The sequence below is a fragment of the Gekko japonicus genome, unplaced genomic scaffold (genome assembly GCF_001447785.1).
Source record: "Gekko japonicus isolate JY-2015 unplaced genomic scaffold, Gekko_japonicus_V1.1 scaffold4186, whole genome shotgun sequence".
Lineage (NCBI taxonomy): Eukaryota > Metazoa > Chordata > Lepidosauria > Squamata > Gekkonidae > Gekko > Gekko japonicus.
Genome location: NW_015159836.1, coordinates 23045 through 43092, shown reverse-complemented (window position 1 = coordinate 43092; position 20048 = coordinate 23045). Strand labels below are relative to the sequence as shown.

Sequence of the window (20048 nt, the reverse complement as noted above, 5' to 3'; positions counted from 1 at the left end):
AATGGTACATTGGACCTACCTGAAGGTTCTTTCTCTTCAGTGGGGGAGAAGTCATCCACATCCCACCCTAGGATGGAGAACTACTAACTCAATTCAAGACAAGGGTGGCACGTACAACACGGTGTGATCGCTCCACTTAATAAATGCAGAAAGAAAGAAGGAGCACAAGAACTAAAATGAAAACAACACAGGGCTTGGACATAACTGGAGAGGTCAACCTAGGTCTCTCCAATAGGAGCCACGCAATAAAGAAATTTGCATAGCCTATCCGAGCGAGCAGAGGCGTGACCTAACCAGTTCCTGGATGACTTCTCCCCCACTGAAGAGAAAGAACCTTCAGGTAGGTCCAATGTACCGTTCACCAAGTCTGTGAATACTTAATTCAATAGTTACAGAAAGAGGAACTGAAAACCTTGTCTTGTGAGCGAGTGTGCTAAGGCAACTGCCCTCTCTCAATTCCAGCACAAAACAAAAGGCCCTAGTCCCTTCGTTCCAGTGCTGGAATTGGGCCCTGCCTTGCTCCAGAGGGTTCCCCCCCCCCTGACTGTTTTTTGTTTGTTTGTGTTAAGTCACGCTGACTTAGAGAGCTCTGCCCCACTTACCTTGCATGGAATTCCATGGGCTATAGGGCTGATCTGTAAGTGAAAGGTTATTCAAGATGTTAAAATGGCTCATTTGGTTTCCTCCATGCTTATGTTTACCAAAAGTGCCAAGTACCTCTGAGACTCCTACTCTGGCTCTTGCCTGACAGTAGACAAGTGATTCTGTAGGTTACAGTCTTATGATCTAAAGATGTTCTTCTTGATTTAATGAGGCATCTGTGTATGAGTCTAAAACTACAGTGGAACTTGAAAAACTGAAATTTATTCTTTACAAAATATGGAAATATTGTAGGAACACTCTTAAGTAGTTTTCCTTTGGTACTCAGTCGCACAAGGTCATGTGAAATTTTTTCCCCACTAGGATGATAAAGACAGCTTTGATGCAGGTGCTTCTCTGGTGTTGATTAAGAAAACCCCCTTTGGGAATTCAATAGTTCAGTATATTTAGAATCATTTTTTTAAAAAAACATGGCCTACATAACATTAGATATTCAGCTCCCCATCACTTCTCTGATCTTAAGTGAATATTAAAGATATTTTCATATATTTTAGTTCTACTGTTTGGCAGGAGAATATACTGTTGTCCTACATTTTAACTGTCCAATTTACAGTGCAGCATAATTACCAAAATAACTGGTTTCTGCAGTGAATCAGTGGAATTTTCCTGATTTCTTTTTTCCTGCTTGGTTGATGCTGCTGACTTCTAGACTTGGGAGCTGTTTTTACAGCCGCTTTGTTAGCAAATAAAGGATGTGTGTCCATTCACTTTGTTGCTTTAAATGAAGGCAAACCTTAAACTGCTGTGTGCATTACAGAGTTGCCTGGATTCCATAGAAATACATCCATGGTTGTCCTGATAACATTTTCTGTTGATGAGTAGAATTTTAGCTCACCTCCTAAATAGCAGTTGCTATCAGGGACGGGCTGTGGCTCAGTGGAAGAGGCTCTGCTTTGCATGCACTGGGTCCCAGGTTCAAATCCCTAACATCTCCAGTTAAAAGGACCAGGCAGTAGCTGATATAATATACTTCTGTAAAAGGCGAAAGATTTATGCGATCTGAAGAGAAACCAGACAAGTGGCTGCATCCACTAAACTAATTAAGAATGTATGTGGCCTTGGAGATTATTTTACCTCTCAGCACTGGTTTTATCACATCCCAGCATATATTCGGGGATATGTTGCTTTTACCATTTTCTGTAAAATAAAATTATTTTAAAAATATATATACTTCTGCCTGAGACCCTGGAGAGCTGCTACTGGTGTGAGTAGACAACACTGACATTGATGGACTGATAGGCTGATTCAGTTTAAGGCAGCTTCATATGTGTTCATATCTTTTTTTGGTTCATTTTTCTGAAGCAAATCCTTTTGTTCATAAATGCAGATCAGACCTGTGGCCTCACTCTTGTGCTGAGAAAAGGGATGCTTGATACAATTAATAACCTGTATTTCCCCAGTGCTGCACTTTTATATCTTTAGATAAAATTTCTAGCACAACAAAGATAATGCACCAATAGCTCGTCTCTCCCATCCCCCATGTTGCTTTTAGTTATCAGCAGCACAGCAGTGGAAATTTCCACTGCCTGCCATAGTGAGGAAGAGGCAATGTGATGTTCTAATCTAAACCAACCTTTTTGAGATTGAGCCTGTTAAAGTGACATTACCAGTGGCACATTGGGAGTAAGTCCCTTCAAGAGGGTTTGTGGAGGGTTTTTTTTTGTAATTTTCCTCTTAAAGTTCTGTGTTCTTTAGTTTTCTGCAAGACCTAGTTAAGATCAAATGCTGTAAGCACCACATGAAAAAAAACAATGCAACATGTCATTTTTTTCTGCTAAAAGTAAATCCCTAAATTGGCAATAAGAATTAATATTTTTTTCAGAATTCATATGGGGAATCCTAGTATTTTGAATTTGTTTGCCAGATTACTGTGATCCATGACTGTCACTGTTTTCAGATGTTGCAAACAAGCTACAACTTCTTTGTAATGTGAATGAAACTGAAATTCCTTAGATTTGCCCTGTTTAATCCTCTTCTATAACCTAGGTTGTGGGTAAAAAAACAGTTCCAATTATTTAATGTGCCAGTCACAACAGATTGTAGATAGATGAAGACCTTCCTGATCCGGAAAGTTCAATCATGTAATAGAAGAAGGAGGAAGAGCATGAGCATGAGGATTTCAGGGCTGTTCATATTACAAGAAAATTGCAGTTTGTTCATGAACCTCTGTATGTTGCATGTGTATGACTGGTCTGCCATCTCATTTCATTCATATGGATTTCTCCTGTTCTGCTATTGGTAGATCCTTCCTCCAGCACAAGGAGCTTACCTCTGGAAGACGAAGCATGTTCTTCTCAAGCAGGGCTCTGTTGTTAAGGGGAAAGAATCATAGGGCCCAGTCCTGTATTTGTCAAAATAGGGATGGTAGCCTGAAGACGCTTCCCTGATACTAAGAATTTTGGGCAGTTCTATGAGTGCATAAAAACTGCAGTGTTGCCAAGATTGATGACAATCTATAGTGTGGTGGGATGGGTTTCTGAATGAATGCCAAGCAGTTCAAATTGGGGCTGCCTGTCTTCTACTGTGACTTCTGTGCTTACTAATTTGAAAATTAAAGTAAAAGGGCAGTGGATGCGAGCTTCTTTTGGTGCTTGGGGGGCAACAGTGGGAGGGCTTCTGGAGTCCTGGCCCCACTGGTGGACCTCCTGATGGCAGCTGGGTTTTGGTCACTGGGTGACACAGAATATTGGACTTGATGGGTCATTGGCCTGATCCAATATGACTTCTCTTATGTTCTTTGAATTGTTTCTGTTGCTCCCTGTGTTATTCTTACTATTTCCTTTTGTGAAAAAAATTCACTTCTTGACAAAACAGTAAAAAAAAAAGAGAGACACTTGTCTTACCTGTTGTGTAACATAGATCTCTGATACTGAGCATCTTTTGCTGGGTTCATACTCCACATGCACCACTATAGTGATCTCCCAGGAAAAACAGTGTTTCTACAAAATGTGTTTCTTTGTACTCTTGGTATAGTTTTACACATGGTTTCTGTAACTTCAGGAGCATTTTAGGCATATTGTCAGGAAACTGGTGTTCTCTTCAGAGATCAACTGTGTATTGTTTGAGAGAGGGTGAGCTCTTTCCTGCTCAGGTGTCCTTAGACTACTGTAAGGAATAGAAACTCAGGGAATGCTCTCTGGGTTTCTTCCTTTGAGAGCTTTAGGCCCTGGTCACATGGGAGGAATTGCCCCGTGGAACGGATGGATTGAGGGTGGATTAAACCAGTGCGATCAGATGCCAACATCTGGCAAGCGTCGCGCCCCCGCCCCCAACCCGTCCCTTCCAGCCAAAGATGTGGAGTAAAAATCCCCCTGCAAAACACTACTACCTACTGGAAAATCCGCGGCATGGGTGGCTGTGTGATCGCCGACGCACCTGTCTCCTGCAGCATGCGAGGCCCCCTGCCAAACTGCGCAGGCGCACACATGCGCAGCTGACTCGCCTCACTCTCCTGTCCGTGGCTTCCCCCTAGCATCTGATTGCGCTGGGGAGCATATGTGCGGCGGCTCGGGGGATCTGTCTGATCCTGCTGCCACACTTCTCTTTTGCTGCAGCTCTAAAAAGCCGCACTTCTGCCTCGGCTTTTCCTGCAGTGTGACTGGGGCCTCAGTGTCTTTTGATTTTTAAAGGTTGCATTTATTTCTTTTGATTGTAAATTTAATTAGCCACTACCCTGCTTTTTTGTTTCTTTCAAGGGTTTTTTAAACACCTTGGTTTTCCCAGCATGCAATCCTTGTAAAAAGTTCTGGACTTGCGATGGGGGAAAACATCCTTCCACAGATAGGCACAGTCATTGCCTGTTTTCTATGTGAAAAGCACATTGCCTAACATTTAATATACAGTCATTTCACATATTTCTCCAAGACTTCCTTGTGGGGAAGAGCCTTGGAGATATATGTGGCTCTTAGTAGTCGACTAACCCAACTCACCTCAGTCTGTGAGTACACACAAAAATATTTGCTCAGTATCAACACCTGGGGTAGATGGATGCCATTCCAACCTCAGGATCTATTCATGAAGCACTGGACATGCATTCAAGAGCAGACAGTAGCATTTCCAGGGAGGACTGTTCACCAATATCCTATATGTATGCCTGGACAGAGACAATGGAGAAGAAAGACCAGTTGCTTAGTTGCATTTATTTCCTTTGATTTTATTTGGATTGAAGAGGTGTTGTTCTGTATATTTGAAGAGAAATCATCCCTCAAGGAGAAGCATATGTATGTGTTTGTTTATGTACAAAGCTAGTTCCTTGGCTAGAGTACTAAAAAGTGCCCAGAGATGCTCTGTGCAAATATAGAACATTTGTTTGTCACTGTACAGATGGCCATTTTAATGTAAGCTACAGGTAAAGAATCTTTATTTTGGAGAGTTAGTATACCATTTTGAAAGTGGTTTAGGCTAGCAACAAACATGTTGCAACTGTAGTGCATAGAACTAGGATCATAAGGAATATGACCATGTGTATTGTTGGTTAGATGGGTTTCAGTCAATTAAAACATATAAAATGTTTTTATTATTAGAACTTTGATTTTTGAAAGTCCAAACATCAGTATGAACTTAAATTTGTATAGTATAAAAATCTTTTATGATTGTTGACATAGACACTTTTTTTTTTGTCTTTCATTACAGGTATTTTTTGATAGACTTTGTTTCCCCAACAGCAGCTGTTACAGAGATGCAGGAGCATTTAGGACGTGACATTGATGTAATCAGGTCTACTGTTTTGAAACATGAAGTGATAAAGACTGAAGAATGTATGGGTATAATCCCAGTCAGCTATGAAGAGCAACTGGATATGAAGAAGAAATAAAGAGTTCAAAGCCATTGAGACTGTTTTGCCACCTGAGTCCAGTTGTAAGCACACATGGCATATGCAAAGTCAATACATAATACTGTGACTTGGTACATATTGATATGCTATTTCAGCATAATAGAGATGTTGGCTATTCTGTTGTGAATTGAGCAATTGGTTCTTATTTGATATCTAGTGTGAAAACTGATTGAAAGGAATGTATTTTTAAGTTTAACCTGCTGCTTGGATTTCAACTGACTGATTGCAACTGACTTAGAAAGGTATAACTCTGTTTAGGTTTGCAATGTTAAATATGTATTCAGAACTAAGCCCCACTGAACAAAAGACAATTAAGTTACAAAACCACTACAAAGTTGAGTATAAAGACTAGGGCTGCCAAGCCGTGGCGGGGAATCTGCACGTCTTCACAGGATCCCTGCCGCGGGGGACAGCGATACGCGTTGCACTGCCGTCGCCAGGATGTGACGCTACGCGTCGCTCTGGCAATGGGACTCCAAACAGCCTCGTTGCCAGAGCGACGCGTAGCGTCACATCTTGGCGACGGCGGTGCAACGCCTATCGCTGTCCCCCGCGGCAGGGATCCTGTGAAGACATGGAGATCCCCCGCTGCAGCTTGGCAGCCCTAATAAAGACATTGAATTAACAAGAAATGTTAGGGTGCTCTGTTCTCAGTTCTGTTCCTTGACTAACACAGAGATTTAGTGACAGTACTAGGTGCTAGTTCACGGAACTCATGGAAATGATATGGATAAACATGCATTATGTTTGCTTTAGCTTTTTTTTAAAAAAAAGCAGAGTGAAATGGTAGTTTACAAGTGGGAACATGTTAGGCCAGGTGTTAACTCTGTAAGCTTCCCCCAGTTGGTTGTTACAGTGGGGAAAGCAGCAGGTAGGCTTGAAAGTGCTCACAAATACATTCTCCCCCCATGCTCTCCTCCCGGCATCTTCTGTGTACAGACCAATTAAAGGCTTGGCAGTTTTCTTCTCATTCTGTATATTTCATTTCTTTGCTTTTCCATCATTATTCCCTTTTCAAGCCAAAAAAGAATTCTTGACTGAGTTTGCACTTGATCATTCTTCAGCACTTTAATCTCTGTTCAAGAACCAGCTCTTGAGAAGAAAAGAAAGGGTGAAATACATCTGAATAAATGTAATGTGTTTCCTTTTTTATTGTTGGGCTACATATATCAGAGAGTTTAGCCCTGTGACTCTTTTTGTTCATTTATTATAGTTGTTCTTATATAGGGGATTCTACTGGTCCCCCATCCCATTCAGTGTGTTGTAATGGTAAGAATATTGGGATAGAACTTCATGAGAGGGGGTTCAAATCCCTGTTCAGCCTTGAGGTGTGCTTCTGCCAGACACACATAATAATCCACCTCACAGGGTTGTTGTGAGAATAACATAGGGGAAGGTCCTTGAGTGCCTTCAAGAAAGGAAGCAATCAAAATGCCCTGGATAGGCTAGGGGAATTGATGTGGTCAACACCTGCTTAGCTTCACACCTGCTCTGGTATCAGCTGTTCCCAGAAGATTCACCAGACTGATCTTTGTAACTCTTAAAGCTAAAGTGCATGTTTTATTTAGAACATAAGTACCGGGATAGTCCTAATGTACATTTTCCAGTACAACTTGGGAGTGAGAGCATGGCAACAGAGGGCCATGTGCAGAGACAAAAGGGCCCCGGGAGATGAGGACTGTTGGAGAGGGAAATGTATTATAGGTGTGTATATGCCAGTGCTGGAGGCCTCCGAACCAAGATGGGGGAGCTGTAGTGCTTGGGGCTAAATGACAATTTAGATATAGTGGATCTCTGAGAAAGATGGTGGAATGGGGAAGATCAGTGGGATACAGTCACTTCCCTTCCAGTCGTAGAAGCTCGGGACCAGGTAAGAAGAAACCTCTGTTGTGATCAGTCTGCCCCCCTGCCGGGGACAGGTTGGGTCAGGAGTGGCTTCCCTCTCCCAGCAGAAGTGTTGCATTTTTTAGCCAGTTGCCTTTAGTGGCCCTTGTAAAGGCAGAAAGGTGGCATATAAATTTTGTAAAATACATAAATATATCAAAGAGGGAACAGAATCAAATAAGTTTGAAAACATGAGGAGAATGAACTCCCTGACAGAAACAATATGGGTGGAGATACTGCTCCCTAAAAGTTACTTAAAAGTAGTAGTGTACTATCATCTACCTGATCAAACTGGATCTTGAGATGAAGAAGGAAATAAAGTTATGATTCTGAGTTACTTCAGCTATCCTCACATTGGCTGGGTAAATATGTGCTCAAGTCATGCTGTAGAAGTGAGATTCCTTAATATCATAAATGACTGTGCACTAGAACAGTTGGTCACAGAGCCAACAAGAGGGGTAGTGATCTTGGACTTGATTCTGAGTAGGGCTGAAGACCTGATGAGAGATGTAGATATTGCTGTACTAGTTGGCAGCAGTGACCATAATACTGCGAAGTTCAGCATTTATGTCAATGGAAACTTACCCCTAAAGTCCAAAACTGTACATTTGATTTCAAAAGAGGGGACTTCACAAACATTAGAGGAATGGCTGAAAGAAAGCTGAAAGGAAAATACAAGTCAGATCCCTAGAGGATGATTGGAAGCTATTTAAAACTACTCTAATTGAAGCCCAGGTTAGGAAAGGTACTGTCTAGTCTTAAAAAATGCCTGCATGGTTAACAATGCAAGTCAGGGAAGCCATAGAAAGCTTCTGTTAAAAAGTGAGAGATCTGCCATAATGAAGTAAACAAAATGGAACAGGAGGATCTGACAAAGAAGTGTAAGTTAATAATTAGGCATGTAAAAAGAGAATTTGAGGAACAGTGCTAAAATCAAGACAAACACTAACATTCCTTTGAAAGGATTATTAAAGGATGATAGGGAAGTGGCAGAGAAACTAAATACATTTTTGCCTCTGTCTTCACTGTGGAAGATGGGAAGTGTTTACCCACTCCGGAACCACTGATTTCAGGGGGGTGTTGAAAGACTGGGGTTGGATTGAGGTGACAAGAGAGGAGGTCTTACAACTGATGGACAAATTAGAAACTGACAAATCACCAGGAGAGCCAGTTTGTTGTAGTGGTTAAGAGCAGTGGACCAGGTTTGCAGATAACAGAAAATTATTCATGATGGTGAAAACCAACGGAGACTGAAGAGCTGCAGGAGCATCTCTCCAAATAGGATGAGTGGCAAATGAAGGTCAATGTAGGTACATGTAAGTCATACATATTGAAACAAATAAATCTCAACATGTATATGCTAATAGGGTCTGAATTTGCTGAAACTGAGAGGAAATGAGACCTTAGGGTCATAGTGGATAGCTCAATTAAAATGTCAACCCAGTGTGCCACAGCAATGAAAAATAGACTCTCTGCTGGAGATTATCAGGAAGGTGATTGAAAACAAAATGGGCATGTTTATAATGCCCTTGTATTGATTTATGGTGCAGCCCCATTTGGAATACTGTGTGCAGTTCAGGCCACCAAATCTCAAAGATACTACAGAGCTGAAAAAAGTAAAGAATGTGTTTTTATTTATATCCTGCCTTTCTCCCCAGTGGGGACCCGTAACATCTTACATAATTTCCCCCTCATCTGTTTTATCCTCACAACAACCCTGTGAGGTAGGTTAGGCTGAGAGTTTGTGACTTGCCCAAGGTTGCCCAGAAAACTTCCATGCCACAAGTGGGGATTCAAACCTGGGTTTCCCAGGTCCTAGTCTGACACTTTAACCACTACACCACACTGACTGTCACCACTGTGAAGAAGAGGGCAACCTAGGTGATTGAGGGGTTAGAGCACCTTCCCTATGAGGAAAGGCTGAAGAGTCTGGGACAAATAAGTGGGGACATGATAGAGGTATATAAAACTATGCATGGGATAGAGAGAGTGGACAGAGAGAACTGTTCCCATTCTCCCCAAATGCTAGAATTTGAGGGCATCCAATGAAGCTGATGGGCAGTTAATTCAGGACAGAACAATAAATACTTTTTTTCTCAACAAGTTATTACAATGCGGGATTTGCTGTCAGAAGATGTAGTGGTGGCCACAAGTGTAGATGGCTTTAACAGGTTTAGACAGATTTATGAAGGACAGGTTTCTCAGCAGCTAAAAGCCTTGATGACTAAAAGGAAATTCCACATTCAGAGGCAGTAAACCTCTGAATAGTGCCAGGAAGCAGCATCAGCAGAAGGTCTCAGCCTCAATGTCCTGTTGTTGGCCCTCCGTAGTAACTGGGGGGCCACTGTGAGGCAGGATGCTAGACTGGTCCACTGGTCTGATCCAGCAGGTTTCTTATGTTCTTATCTTGACCCTGCACGGTTACTTTTCTACTTTTATATGTCGTGGTCTAGGAGAAATTAATAGCACCTACGTTCTGTTGCTTTAAGTAAGAACAGGAATGCTGTGAAAACACCACCTTTAAGGTAAAAGCAGGCCACCAGACCTAAAAAAGCTTGAACAGAAACAAAATATATTGGTGTCTAATCATAGAATCATAGAGTTGGTGTGTCTCTTCTATTGACAAGAGGCAAGAGAGAGCCACAGATTTCAAAATACTAAGCAGACATATTGACCACTCAACCTATGCACTACCACAAAATGTTCTACTATACCAATGTGCTTATGTCTAAATATTCATTTCCCCTAAATCAGAAATGTGTGTGTAAACAGTTTGCACTAATACCTATTCATTTCTTTCCCCCTTTTAAGCCTAATTCACACTTTCTTTTTTTGGTTACAAATATAAATTAACTGAATTGGCTCCCCAAGTTGGTAATTAACTATTTTAAGCTGCTAGCATGTAACAACTTTTAAGGCCCCTTATAATTGGAGCTCTGGTGTGTACATTACCTTCTGCCAAAAGGCTCGCATAGTCTTGGGTAATTGTGCGTGGTGGGTTTTTTTTTAATCAAGCTAAGCAAAGGGCATCTGTATGTGCAAGCTAGCAATATGTTCTTCATCCTGAGTCCGCAAACAAGACCCACAAGAAGCACATGGAAAATAATTATTCAATAATAAACTCTAAAACAACAAAGACAACTAATATTAAAAATCACTGGGTTTTATTTGATTCATGGACATTATTAATGACTAAAATGTCTGCTCTTTAAAGTGCTAGCACTTAAAAAAATAATAAATTATAGGAGCTGGTGAGATTTTCCAGTGGAAAACTTTGAGGGAAGGACAGAGATTGAGACGATGTGGCAATGCCAGGCGGGATCTAGTTAGTGTTTGTTGGCCTCACACTTCCCTCTGCACCCCTTTCTCATGCAGTGCTTACGGGCGATTTCGCACTAGAGCTGACTCGCGGTTGCGCTGCCGTTTGCCCCGGCACTATTTGTCAATTTCACACCCGAGGCTGCGGGGCTGCATTTGACCCGCGGCTTCACCCGATTTCCTCCGCAGTTTCGTGATCCTAAAAAAACAGGATCACGAATCTGCGGAGGAAATTGGGCGAAGCCGCGAGTCAAAATGCATCCCCGCAGCTTCGGGTGTGAAATTGACATATTTGTGTCGGGGCAAACGGCGGCGCAACCGCGAGGCAGCTCTAGTGCGAAATCGCCCTATGAGTCAGCAAGGCCAAAGACTATTTGGAAACCATAGAAGAATGGGTGGAAGACAATGAGGGGAACAGCTGGGATGACAAAGTACTGCCATATTTGGAAATTGGTAGAGATGCTGAGAGAAGACTAGAGTGGGAATGACCAGTTTGCTTTAGTGAAGGAAGTAGCCAGTTAAGCCCTCCATGGGCAGACTTGCACTGTTGGGTCCACTGCTGTTTAATGATCTGGAATCACAACTGGCAGCCAAGGGCATCAAACTGTTCAGTAAAATTACTAATAGGCTCCAAAAGGAATACTGGTGCAAAGAAGCAGAAGGATGAAGGATTAAAGTTAGTATAAATTAATAGAAAGTATTCTGGGAAACCAGACAATTCTTAACTTCACACATACACAGAAGAGGTCTAAACTGGTTTTAACAACGTATGGAAGAGATTTGGGGTTCATACTAGAAAGCTCACTAAAATTGTCAATGTGCTACAATGATGGGAAAAGAGTCAGTTTTGGGAATCATTAAGGAAGGCATTGAAAGTAAATCAATTACTGCAGTGTCATCATGCAGAATAATGGTAGGCCCAACCTTAAAATGCTGTGGGCATAGTTGTGGTTGCAGCCATCTCAGAAATTATGTTACAGATCTGGAGAAGAATGGAAAAGGACAATGGGGAAAATTATAGATGTTGGAGCATCTCTGCAAAGAGCTCGGGCCTCAAGAAGAAAGGGCAGCAACAACAGGGCCCGCTGGCTTTGCTTTTTGTATTTTAAGTGGAAAGAACCTCCTAAGCAGAAATATGTCACTCACTATAGAGCGTAATGCTCTATAGCATTTAAATATGGTGGGTTACATTAAAGGGTGGGGGCAACAATTTCTATAAATAGTTTCTGTAGAAATTCTGTTTTCACTGGCGTTGCAGACATGGCTTCCACTGTGGAAGATAAACCTTCATTGCTGTAGCTGCAGGTGATTCAATATTTGAAGTTAGAGTTACTGCCCTCTCCAGTGTTCATTGCCAGAATGTTAGATAATAAAATAATGAAGATCACTAATGAAAATTTAATCAGAAGAAAATTGCTGTCTGAAGCTGCAACACTGCTCTTTTAAGGTCAATTGACTTCAGTAGGAGTAGGATTGCATCCTTACTACATAAGTCAAAAGAAGACATCCATCAATAATTTAAGGCCTCATATGTAAAGGAAGTAAGCATCTACTAGAATATTCAAAGTGTCATGGAGCTGAAAGACATCAAAGGGATCTCTAGTTCAACGTCCTGCAGAAAAACATGACAGCCTTCTACTTCCCCAGTGTTCAGCCCAGAAGATGAAAAATGTGTGAATACTGTGCCCAGTACTGTGCCACAAACTATGAAGAAAGGCAAACTTTAATTGTCCCAGCCCAAGATTTATGCGATGTCTAATTTCAGATATCTTGTATATCTGTGTGGGTCCCTGTTTACAATAAGTAAACACAAAGGAGTGCATATTTACAGAGTTTCTGTGTCTCAGTAAATAGTATGAGCTATACTTTAATATAAAAATATGTTTAGTGGGACTATGGTGGCAAATACTCTGAGATCTGCAGCCTTAGACCAAAGGGTAGCTCCAGCCATGACCCAGCAAATGTGCTTACAGCAACAAATGTGCTTACAGCATTTATACATGTACTTCGAAAACTGATTGAGCCTAGGATCTCTACATATGAGTATGTGGGTGTTTAAAGGGTGGGGCTCATTAAAATTGCCATCTTGTGTTCATGGAAAATCAATGTTGGCTCCAATCCAATTTTGGGTTCTGCTCTTTGTTTTATTGACATTCCTAGGAGAATGGCTGTTCCTCCCCAATCAGAGCTTTCTACTTTCCCCTACATAGATGCCTAGCTACTAGCTGTTGGTTTCATGCTGAGTGCTGAAGTGTTGACAGTTCAGCCATAATCTTTTAGAATCACTGGGTCTGTATGTCAGCAAACACTAGTCCCATATTGGGAACAGTCAAATGGATTCAAATAAACCTGTTCTAAGATACCCTCACCTGTGGTCCTTGGCTCACAGATTTGAGTGCCACTATTTCATTGACATCTGACCCAGTCACTGTTCAGAATCCAGCACCATAATGGGTTTCGTGGTTTCTACACCTTCCATTGTCCCTCATGCATTACTAATTTACAGAATGTTCATTTTTGACGTTATCAAGATCCATAACACAAGAGGTAGCCTATACTTTCTGAGGTACTCTGTAGACCAGCCTTCAACCTGTCCTTCTGTATCTCTTGACAGATGCATCCCTAATAGGGTTAGGGCTCATTCTGTGGGTCATACTATTAATATTTCTTTTTAAATGCAATATCCTGATCACGTCTGTCTCTGTCACTTGGCTACAAAACACTGACTTGCCTTCTGCTGCTTCTGAAGGGAAAAACTCTGGGATTAGTACGTGCAACATTACATTGTCCTGGTTATTATGCCAATGTTGGATCAGGCCAAAGGCCCATCCAGTCCAACACTCTGTATCCCACAGTGGCCAGAAATACCAGTGCCATCAGGAGGTCCACCAGTGGGGCCAGGACATTAGAAGCCATCCCACTGTTGACTCCCCCAAGCACCAAGATGACAGAGCATCACTTGCCCCAGAGTCCCTATCTATACCTTGTGGCTAATAGCCACTGATGGACCTCTGCTCCATATGCTTATCTAATTCCCTTTTGAAGCCGTCCATGCTTGTAGCTGCCACCACTTCCTGTAGCCGCCACCACACAGATTGCTGGTAGTTCTGCTTGAGAGTGTGCCAGCAATGAGAAGCTCAGTGGAATACTTTCACGAGGAGATAAATGGGATCCATCACATATTCCATGTTTCCTTCTAGTTATCTTGCATTTCATACAAAATAAGAACATAGAACATAAGAACGTAAGAGATGCCAATGTTGGATCAGGCCAAAGGCCCATCCAGTCCAACACTCTGTGTCACACAGTGGCCAGAAATACCAGTGCCATCAGGAGGTCCACCAGTGGGGCCAGGACATTAGAAGCCCTCCCACTGTTGACCCCCCCCAAGCACCAAGAAGACAGAGCATCACTTGCCCAGAGCCCCTATCTATACCTTGTGGCTAATAGCCACTGATGGACCTCTGTTCTATGTTAAATTCTCTGTTAAATTTAAACAGATTTCTGATGACCACTGAAACCATGATTCATAAAACAGCTATTTCAACTTTGATCATTGTTTATTAGTCTTCCCCCTGTACTGCATCTCCTATCCCAGCATCGAGGGTAGTAATCTACACCAGAATTTAGAATCCAGCAGCCATGTGGTTTGATGGATATGCCCCATGAGTATCTCTTCAGAAAAGAATGCCTATAGACCTCCTTAGGCAGTTACATGGATTACTGTTATACCTTTACCATTTCACATAGCCTAAGTTCTACATAACACACAGTGTCAGATATTTAATAATACACTTTGCAAAACTACATTCCGAAGGATGTGTTCTTAATTTTTTTTTTAACTTTAGCTGATGGACACTGTATTTTTTTGCAACTTCAGATTTCCTTTTTTTTTTGGTGAAAGGGATTATTAATCTTTATTTGTCTATTCTGATACAGTGTTCCACAAGACCCTTCTAGTCAAGCTTGGAGCCTCCCATTGGTTCTTACATAGCTTGTGGACTAGACTCTGATCCTTACCACTTACCCTTCAAGGGCCCTGGTCACACTGGGGGAAAAGTGGCAGCTCTAGTGCGAAATCGCCCTATGAGTCAGCAAGGCCAAAGACTATTTGGAAACCATAGAAGAATGGGTGGAAGACAATGAGGGGAACAGCTGGGATGACAAAGTACTGCCATATTTGGAAATTGGTAGAGATGCTGAGAGAAGACTAGAGTGGGAATGACCAGTTTGCTTTAGTGAAGGAAGTAGCCAGTTAAGCCCTCCATGGGCAGACTTGCACTGTTGGGTCCACTGCTGTTTAATGATCTGGAATCACAACTGGCAGCCAAGGGCATCAAACTGTTCAGTAAAATTACTAATAGGCTCCAAAAGGAATACTGGTGCAAAGAAGCAGAAGGATGAAGGATTAAAGTTAGTATAAATTAATAGAAAGTATTCTGGGAAACCAGACAATTCTTAACTTCACACATACACAGAAGAGGTCTAAACTGGTTTTAACAACGTATGGAAGAGATTTGGGGTTCATACTAGAAAGCTCACTAAAATTGTCAATGTGCTACAATGATGGGAAAAGAGTCAGTTTTGGGAATCATTAAGGAAGGCATTGAAAGTAAATCAATTACTGCAGTGTCATCATGCAGAATAATGGTAGGCCCAACCTTAAAATGCTGTGGGCATAGTTGTGGTTGCAGCCATCTCAGAAATTATGTTACAGATCTGGAGAAGAATGGAAAAGGACAATGGGGAAAATTATAGATGTTGGAGCATCTCTGCAAAGAGCTCGGGCCTCAAGAAGAAAGGGCAGCAACAACAGGGCCCGCTGGCTTTGCTTTTTGTATTTTAAGTGGAAAGAACCTCCTAAGCAGAAATATGTCACTCACTATAGAGCGTAATGCTCTATAGCATTTAAATATGGTGGGTTACATTAAAGGGTGGGGGCAACAATTTCTATAAATAGTTTCTGTAGAAATTCTGTTTTCACTGGCGTTGCAGACATGGCTTCCACTGTGGAAGATAAACCTTCATTGCTGTAGCTGCAGGTGATTCAATATTTGAAGTTAGAGTTACTGCCCTCTCCAGTGTTCATTGCCAGAATGTTAGATAATAAAATAATGAAGATCACTAATGAAAATTTAATCAGAAGAAAATTGCTGTCTGAAGCTGCAACACTGCTCTTTTAAGGTCAATTGACTTCAGTAGGAGTAGGATTGCATCCTTACTACATAAGTCAAAAGAAGACATCCATCAATAATTTAAGGCCTCATATGTAAAGGAAGTAAGCATCTACTAGAATATTCAAAGTGTCATGGAGCTGAAAGACATCAAAGGGATCTCTAGTTCAACGTCCTGCAGAAAAACATGACAGCCTTCTACTTCCCCAGTGTTCAGCCCAGAAGATGAAAAATGTGTGAATACTGTGCCCAGTACTGTGCCACAAACTATGAAGAAAGGCAAACTTTAATTGTCCCAGCCCAAGATTTATGCGATGTCTAATTTCAGATATCTTGTATATCTGTGTGGGTCCCTGTTTACAATAAGTAAACACAAAGGAGTGCATATTTACAGAGTTTCTGTGTCTCAGTAAATAGTATGAGCTATACTTTAATATAAAAATATGTTTAGTGGGACTATGGTGGCAAATACTCTGAGATCTGCAGCCTTAGACCAAAGGGTAGCTCCAGCCATGACCCAGCAAATGTGCTTACAGCAACAAATGTGCTTACAGCATTTATACATGTACTTCGAAAACTGATTGAGCCTAGGATCTCTACATATGAGTATGTGGGTGTTTAAAGGGTGGGGCTCATTAAAATTGCCATCTTGTGTTCATGGAAAATCAATGTTGGCTCCAATCCAATTTTGGGTTCTGCTCTTTGTTTTATTGACATTCCTAGGAGAATGGCTGTTCCTCCCCAATCAGAGCTTTCTACTTTCCCCTACATAGATGCCTAGCTACTAGCTGTTGGTTTCATGCTGAGTGCTGAAGTGTTGACAGTTCAGCCATAATCTTTTAGAATCACTGGGTCTGTATGTCAGCAAACACTAGTCCCATATTGGGAACAGTCAAATGGATTCAAATAAACCTGTTCTAAGATACCCTCACCTGTGGTCCTTGGCTCACAGATTTGAGTGCCACTATTTCATTGACATCTGACCCAGTCACTGTTCAGAATCCAGCACCATAATGGGTTTCGTGGTTTCTACACCTTCCATTGTCCCTCATGCATTACTAATTTACAGAATGTTCATTTTTGACGTTATCTGAGGTACTCTGTAAACCAGCCTTCAACCTGTCCTTCTGTATCTCAAGATCCATAACACAAGAGGTAGCCTATACTTTCTGAGGTACTCTGTAGACCAGCCTTCAACCTGTCCTTCTGTATCTCTTGACAGATGCATCCCTAATAGGGTTAGGGCTCATTCTGTGGGTCATACTATTAATATTTCTTTTTAAATGCAATATCCTGACCACGTCTGTCTCTGTAACTTGGCTACAAAACACTGACTTGCCTTCTGCTGCTTCTGAAGGGAAAAACTCTGGGATTAGTACGTGCAACATTACATTGTCCTGGTTATTATCCATGATACTTGTAAGGACAAATTTGTTAGATTCTTATACAGGAGTAGCTGGGTGACACAGAAGTGGAAAGCTAAATGATTGCAGATGTGGGGGGAGGGGGAGATGACAATGTAAAGAAACCATTTCCCTGAACACATAAGAACATAAGAGATGCCAATTCCCATGGGGCAAGTGAAACGTCAGCTCTAAGGTGCAATCCACCTGTTTAAGGATTGTCGAGGACAAGACTCAGCATAAAGTTTTAAGCTAATGTCTATCATTGCCATCTTACTTAAGATGTAAACTTAACACTTATCCCAGATCTGGAAAATTCCAGGAAATATATACACACTGGATATTAATAGGTCTTCTGCCTTCTAGTTAGATAGGACTCAAAGAGACTCCCAGTAAGAGCATGTCTCTTCACAGTGACTCTCTTGTTGGGTTGTTAATAATATTGTTCTATGTTAGCAACTGGTACCCATAAATATCAAAAGGCACTTAGCTCAAAATAAGGCCTCTGTGTGTTTCTGGGCTCTATTCCTGCCAGTTAATTAAGCACTTGATAAGAAAGCAGTTGAAATATTTGTTTTCAATAACTGTTTTATAGCAACTATCTCCAGGTACGTCCAATTACCAGTGTCCCATATCACCACAAGTGCCTATACCTGATGGTTAACTTTGTGGTCACACACACACAACCCATCCACCTCCCACACGGCTGGTTCGCTTCTTCTTTTAAACCATCACTTTTGCAGGTGGGCAGAAGGAATTGAGTGGATAAAGTGCTTTCATGTCTTGAAGCATGCAGTCAGGGGACAAATTCAGGAGGGGACAAACAGATTCACCAGTTCCCTGGTTACAGCTCTAGAACAGGATTTTTATTAACAATTTATTTATCTGGTCACTATTAGCAAACAGAGGTTTCTTCCAAGCAGCCACTGGCCACCCATAGCTTCAGATGAGCATATTCCCATTATTCTAGCCCTTTAATGTTTATAAGGGATATCTTCAAAAACAGTCACTTACAAGCAATGCTCCCTCTAAGCTATGGAGTCATGTGAATAAAAATTCTACTTTGTGAGCTACTGGCATGGAAGTTGTGAGCAGGTGATTTGGCTCCTGCATCAATTAGTTTGTTCTGGAGCCATCCTTCCTGAGCTAAGACAAAAATGTGTGAGCCAGAGGCTAAAAAACTGTGAGCTGGCTCACACTAATGCAGCTTAGAGGGAACACTGCTTACAAGGCTGCGACAGAAGTTCCAGAGACAATTTCTGCAAGCACAGAACCCCATTTATAAGAATGCCCAGAGGACCACTCAAAAGAACATTAGTTACAGATGCACAATTTATCTCTCTATGAAGAATTAACAGTGACAAGTAGGGACTAAATAGTCAAATAACAATGGGCCAGGGAAGAAGAAGAGTTGGTTTTATACTCTCCTCTTCACTACCTGAAGGAATCTAATAGCAGTTTACAATCACCTTCCCTTCCTTTCCCCCACAACAGACACTCTGTGAGGTAGATGGGGCTGAGAGAGTTCTGAGAGAACTATGACTGACCCAAGGTCACCCAGCTAGCTTCATGTGAAGGAGTGGGGAATCAAACCTGGTTCTCCAGATTAGAGTCTGCCGCTCTTAACCACCACACCAAGCTGGCTCTTGTTATAGATCCTGGAGCTTCTCTGAATCCTGTTTTGCACTTAGTACATGCCTAGCCTTCTTGTACTACAGTAATACTCCTTCAGATACTTTCCTGCCACCACCTGGGGGGATACTTAGGATTTATCAGATTTATGTCAGTCAGTACTTCCCCCCTTTGAATGTATGCCTGTGTACTTGTGTGAAACAAACACAGCAGTTCTCAGATCTGTATGATAGTATGAACATAAAGCAACTGCTCATGGTAAGATAACCTAAAGTCTCTCCAAGCAAAAAGTACGAATTGTAACAGGTTTATTCCGATGTACACACAAAAAGATATTGAGGAATACAAAATACAGAAAACCAGAAGAAAAACAGTTACATGATAACTAAACAAATAGTCTTCTTGGATCACCCTCACCCCACACAAGGCATACAAGCTTGACAGAAGATGACAAAGTCTTGCTTCTTGGAAGTCATGTTTCCTCAGGAGGGGGGAGTGACCTTTTTAAAAGGTAGAAATTGTTGGCAGAATCATTAACACAGCAGGTGCACAGCTTGATTAAAGAGTAGATAATTTAGGAATGAACATACTTGATATGAAAAAAGAGAGACAAAAAGAGGTTCCTAACTACATCTGTAACTGAGAGACACTGAACGTAAAATGACTGTGAAGAAAGGAGGAAATTGCCCTAAAAGTAGCAATCTGGAGACAGACAAGGAATTACACTTAACAAAAGAAAAGGTGCTGACCTCACTATCTATGTATCTAAAAGCGAAGTGGCCACCGTGCGTGCGGATACCTAAATCCGCGCATTGGGGGCACCTGGGGGGGGGAGGGGTTTTTTGTGCACACTTGGGGCAGTCCCCAGGTGTGCACAAAAATCTGAAAACTTTAAAAAACTATCGGGGGAATATTAAAACCCCCCCAAAACTAAAAGAGCGTTCCATGTGCATGCGCCGGGAACGCTCTTGGAACGGCTTCGCTTCAGTGCGGGGGGAGGGGAGAGAGAGATCGGCGAAAGCCGCAGGCCTCACTTCGGAGGCAAAAGGGGGGGAGAGACTGCCGAGGCTCCTTGGAGCCGGGGGGGAAGAGAGAGACTGGCGAGGCCCGGCGGCTGCAAGCCACGTGGGCCTCGCTTCGGAG

The 20048-nt window shown here is 41.8% G+C and overlaps 1 protein-coding gene across 1 annotated transcript in view; it reads left to right on the top strand.

Moving 5' to 3' along the window:
• MRPS6 (mitochondrial ribosomal protein S6) overlaps positions 1-5868 on the top strand; it is a 12918-nt gene extending 7050 nt beyond the window's left edge. Inside the window, exon 3 of the mRNA XM_015407871.1 lies at positions 5293-5868. Within this exon, the coding sequence (XP_015263357.1) occupies positions 5293-5473 (181 nt within the window). The 3' untranslated portion in view covers positions 5474-5868. The remainder of the gene's footprint in view (positions 1-5292) is intronic.
• Positions 5869-20048: the final 14180 nt, after the last annotated feature.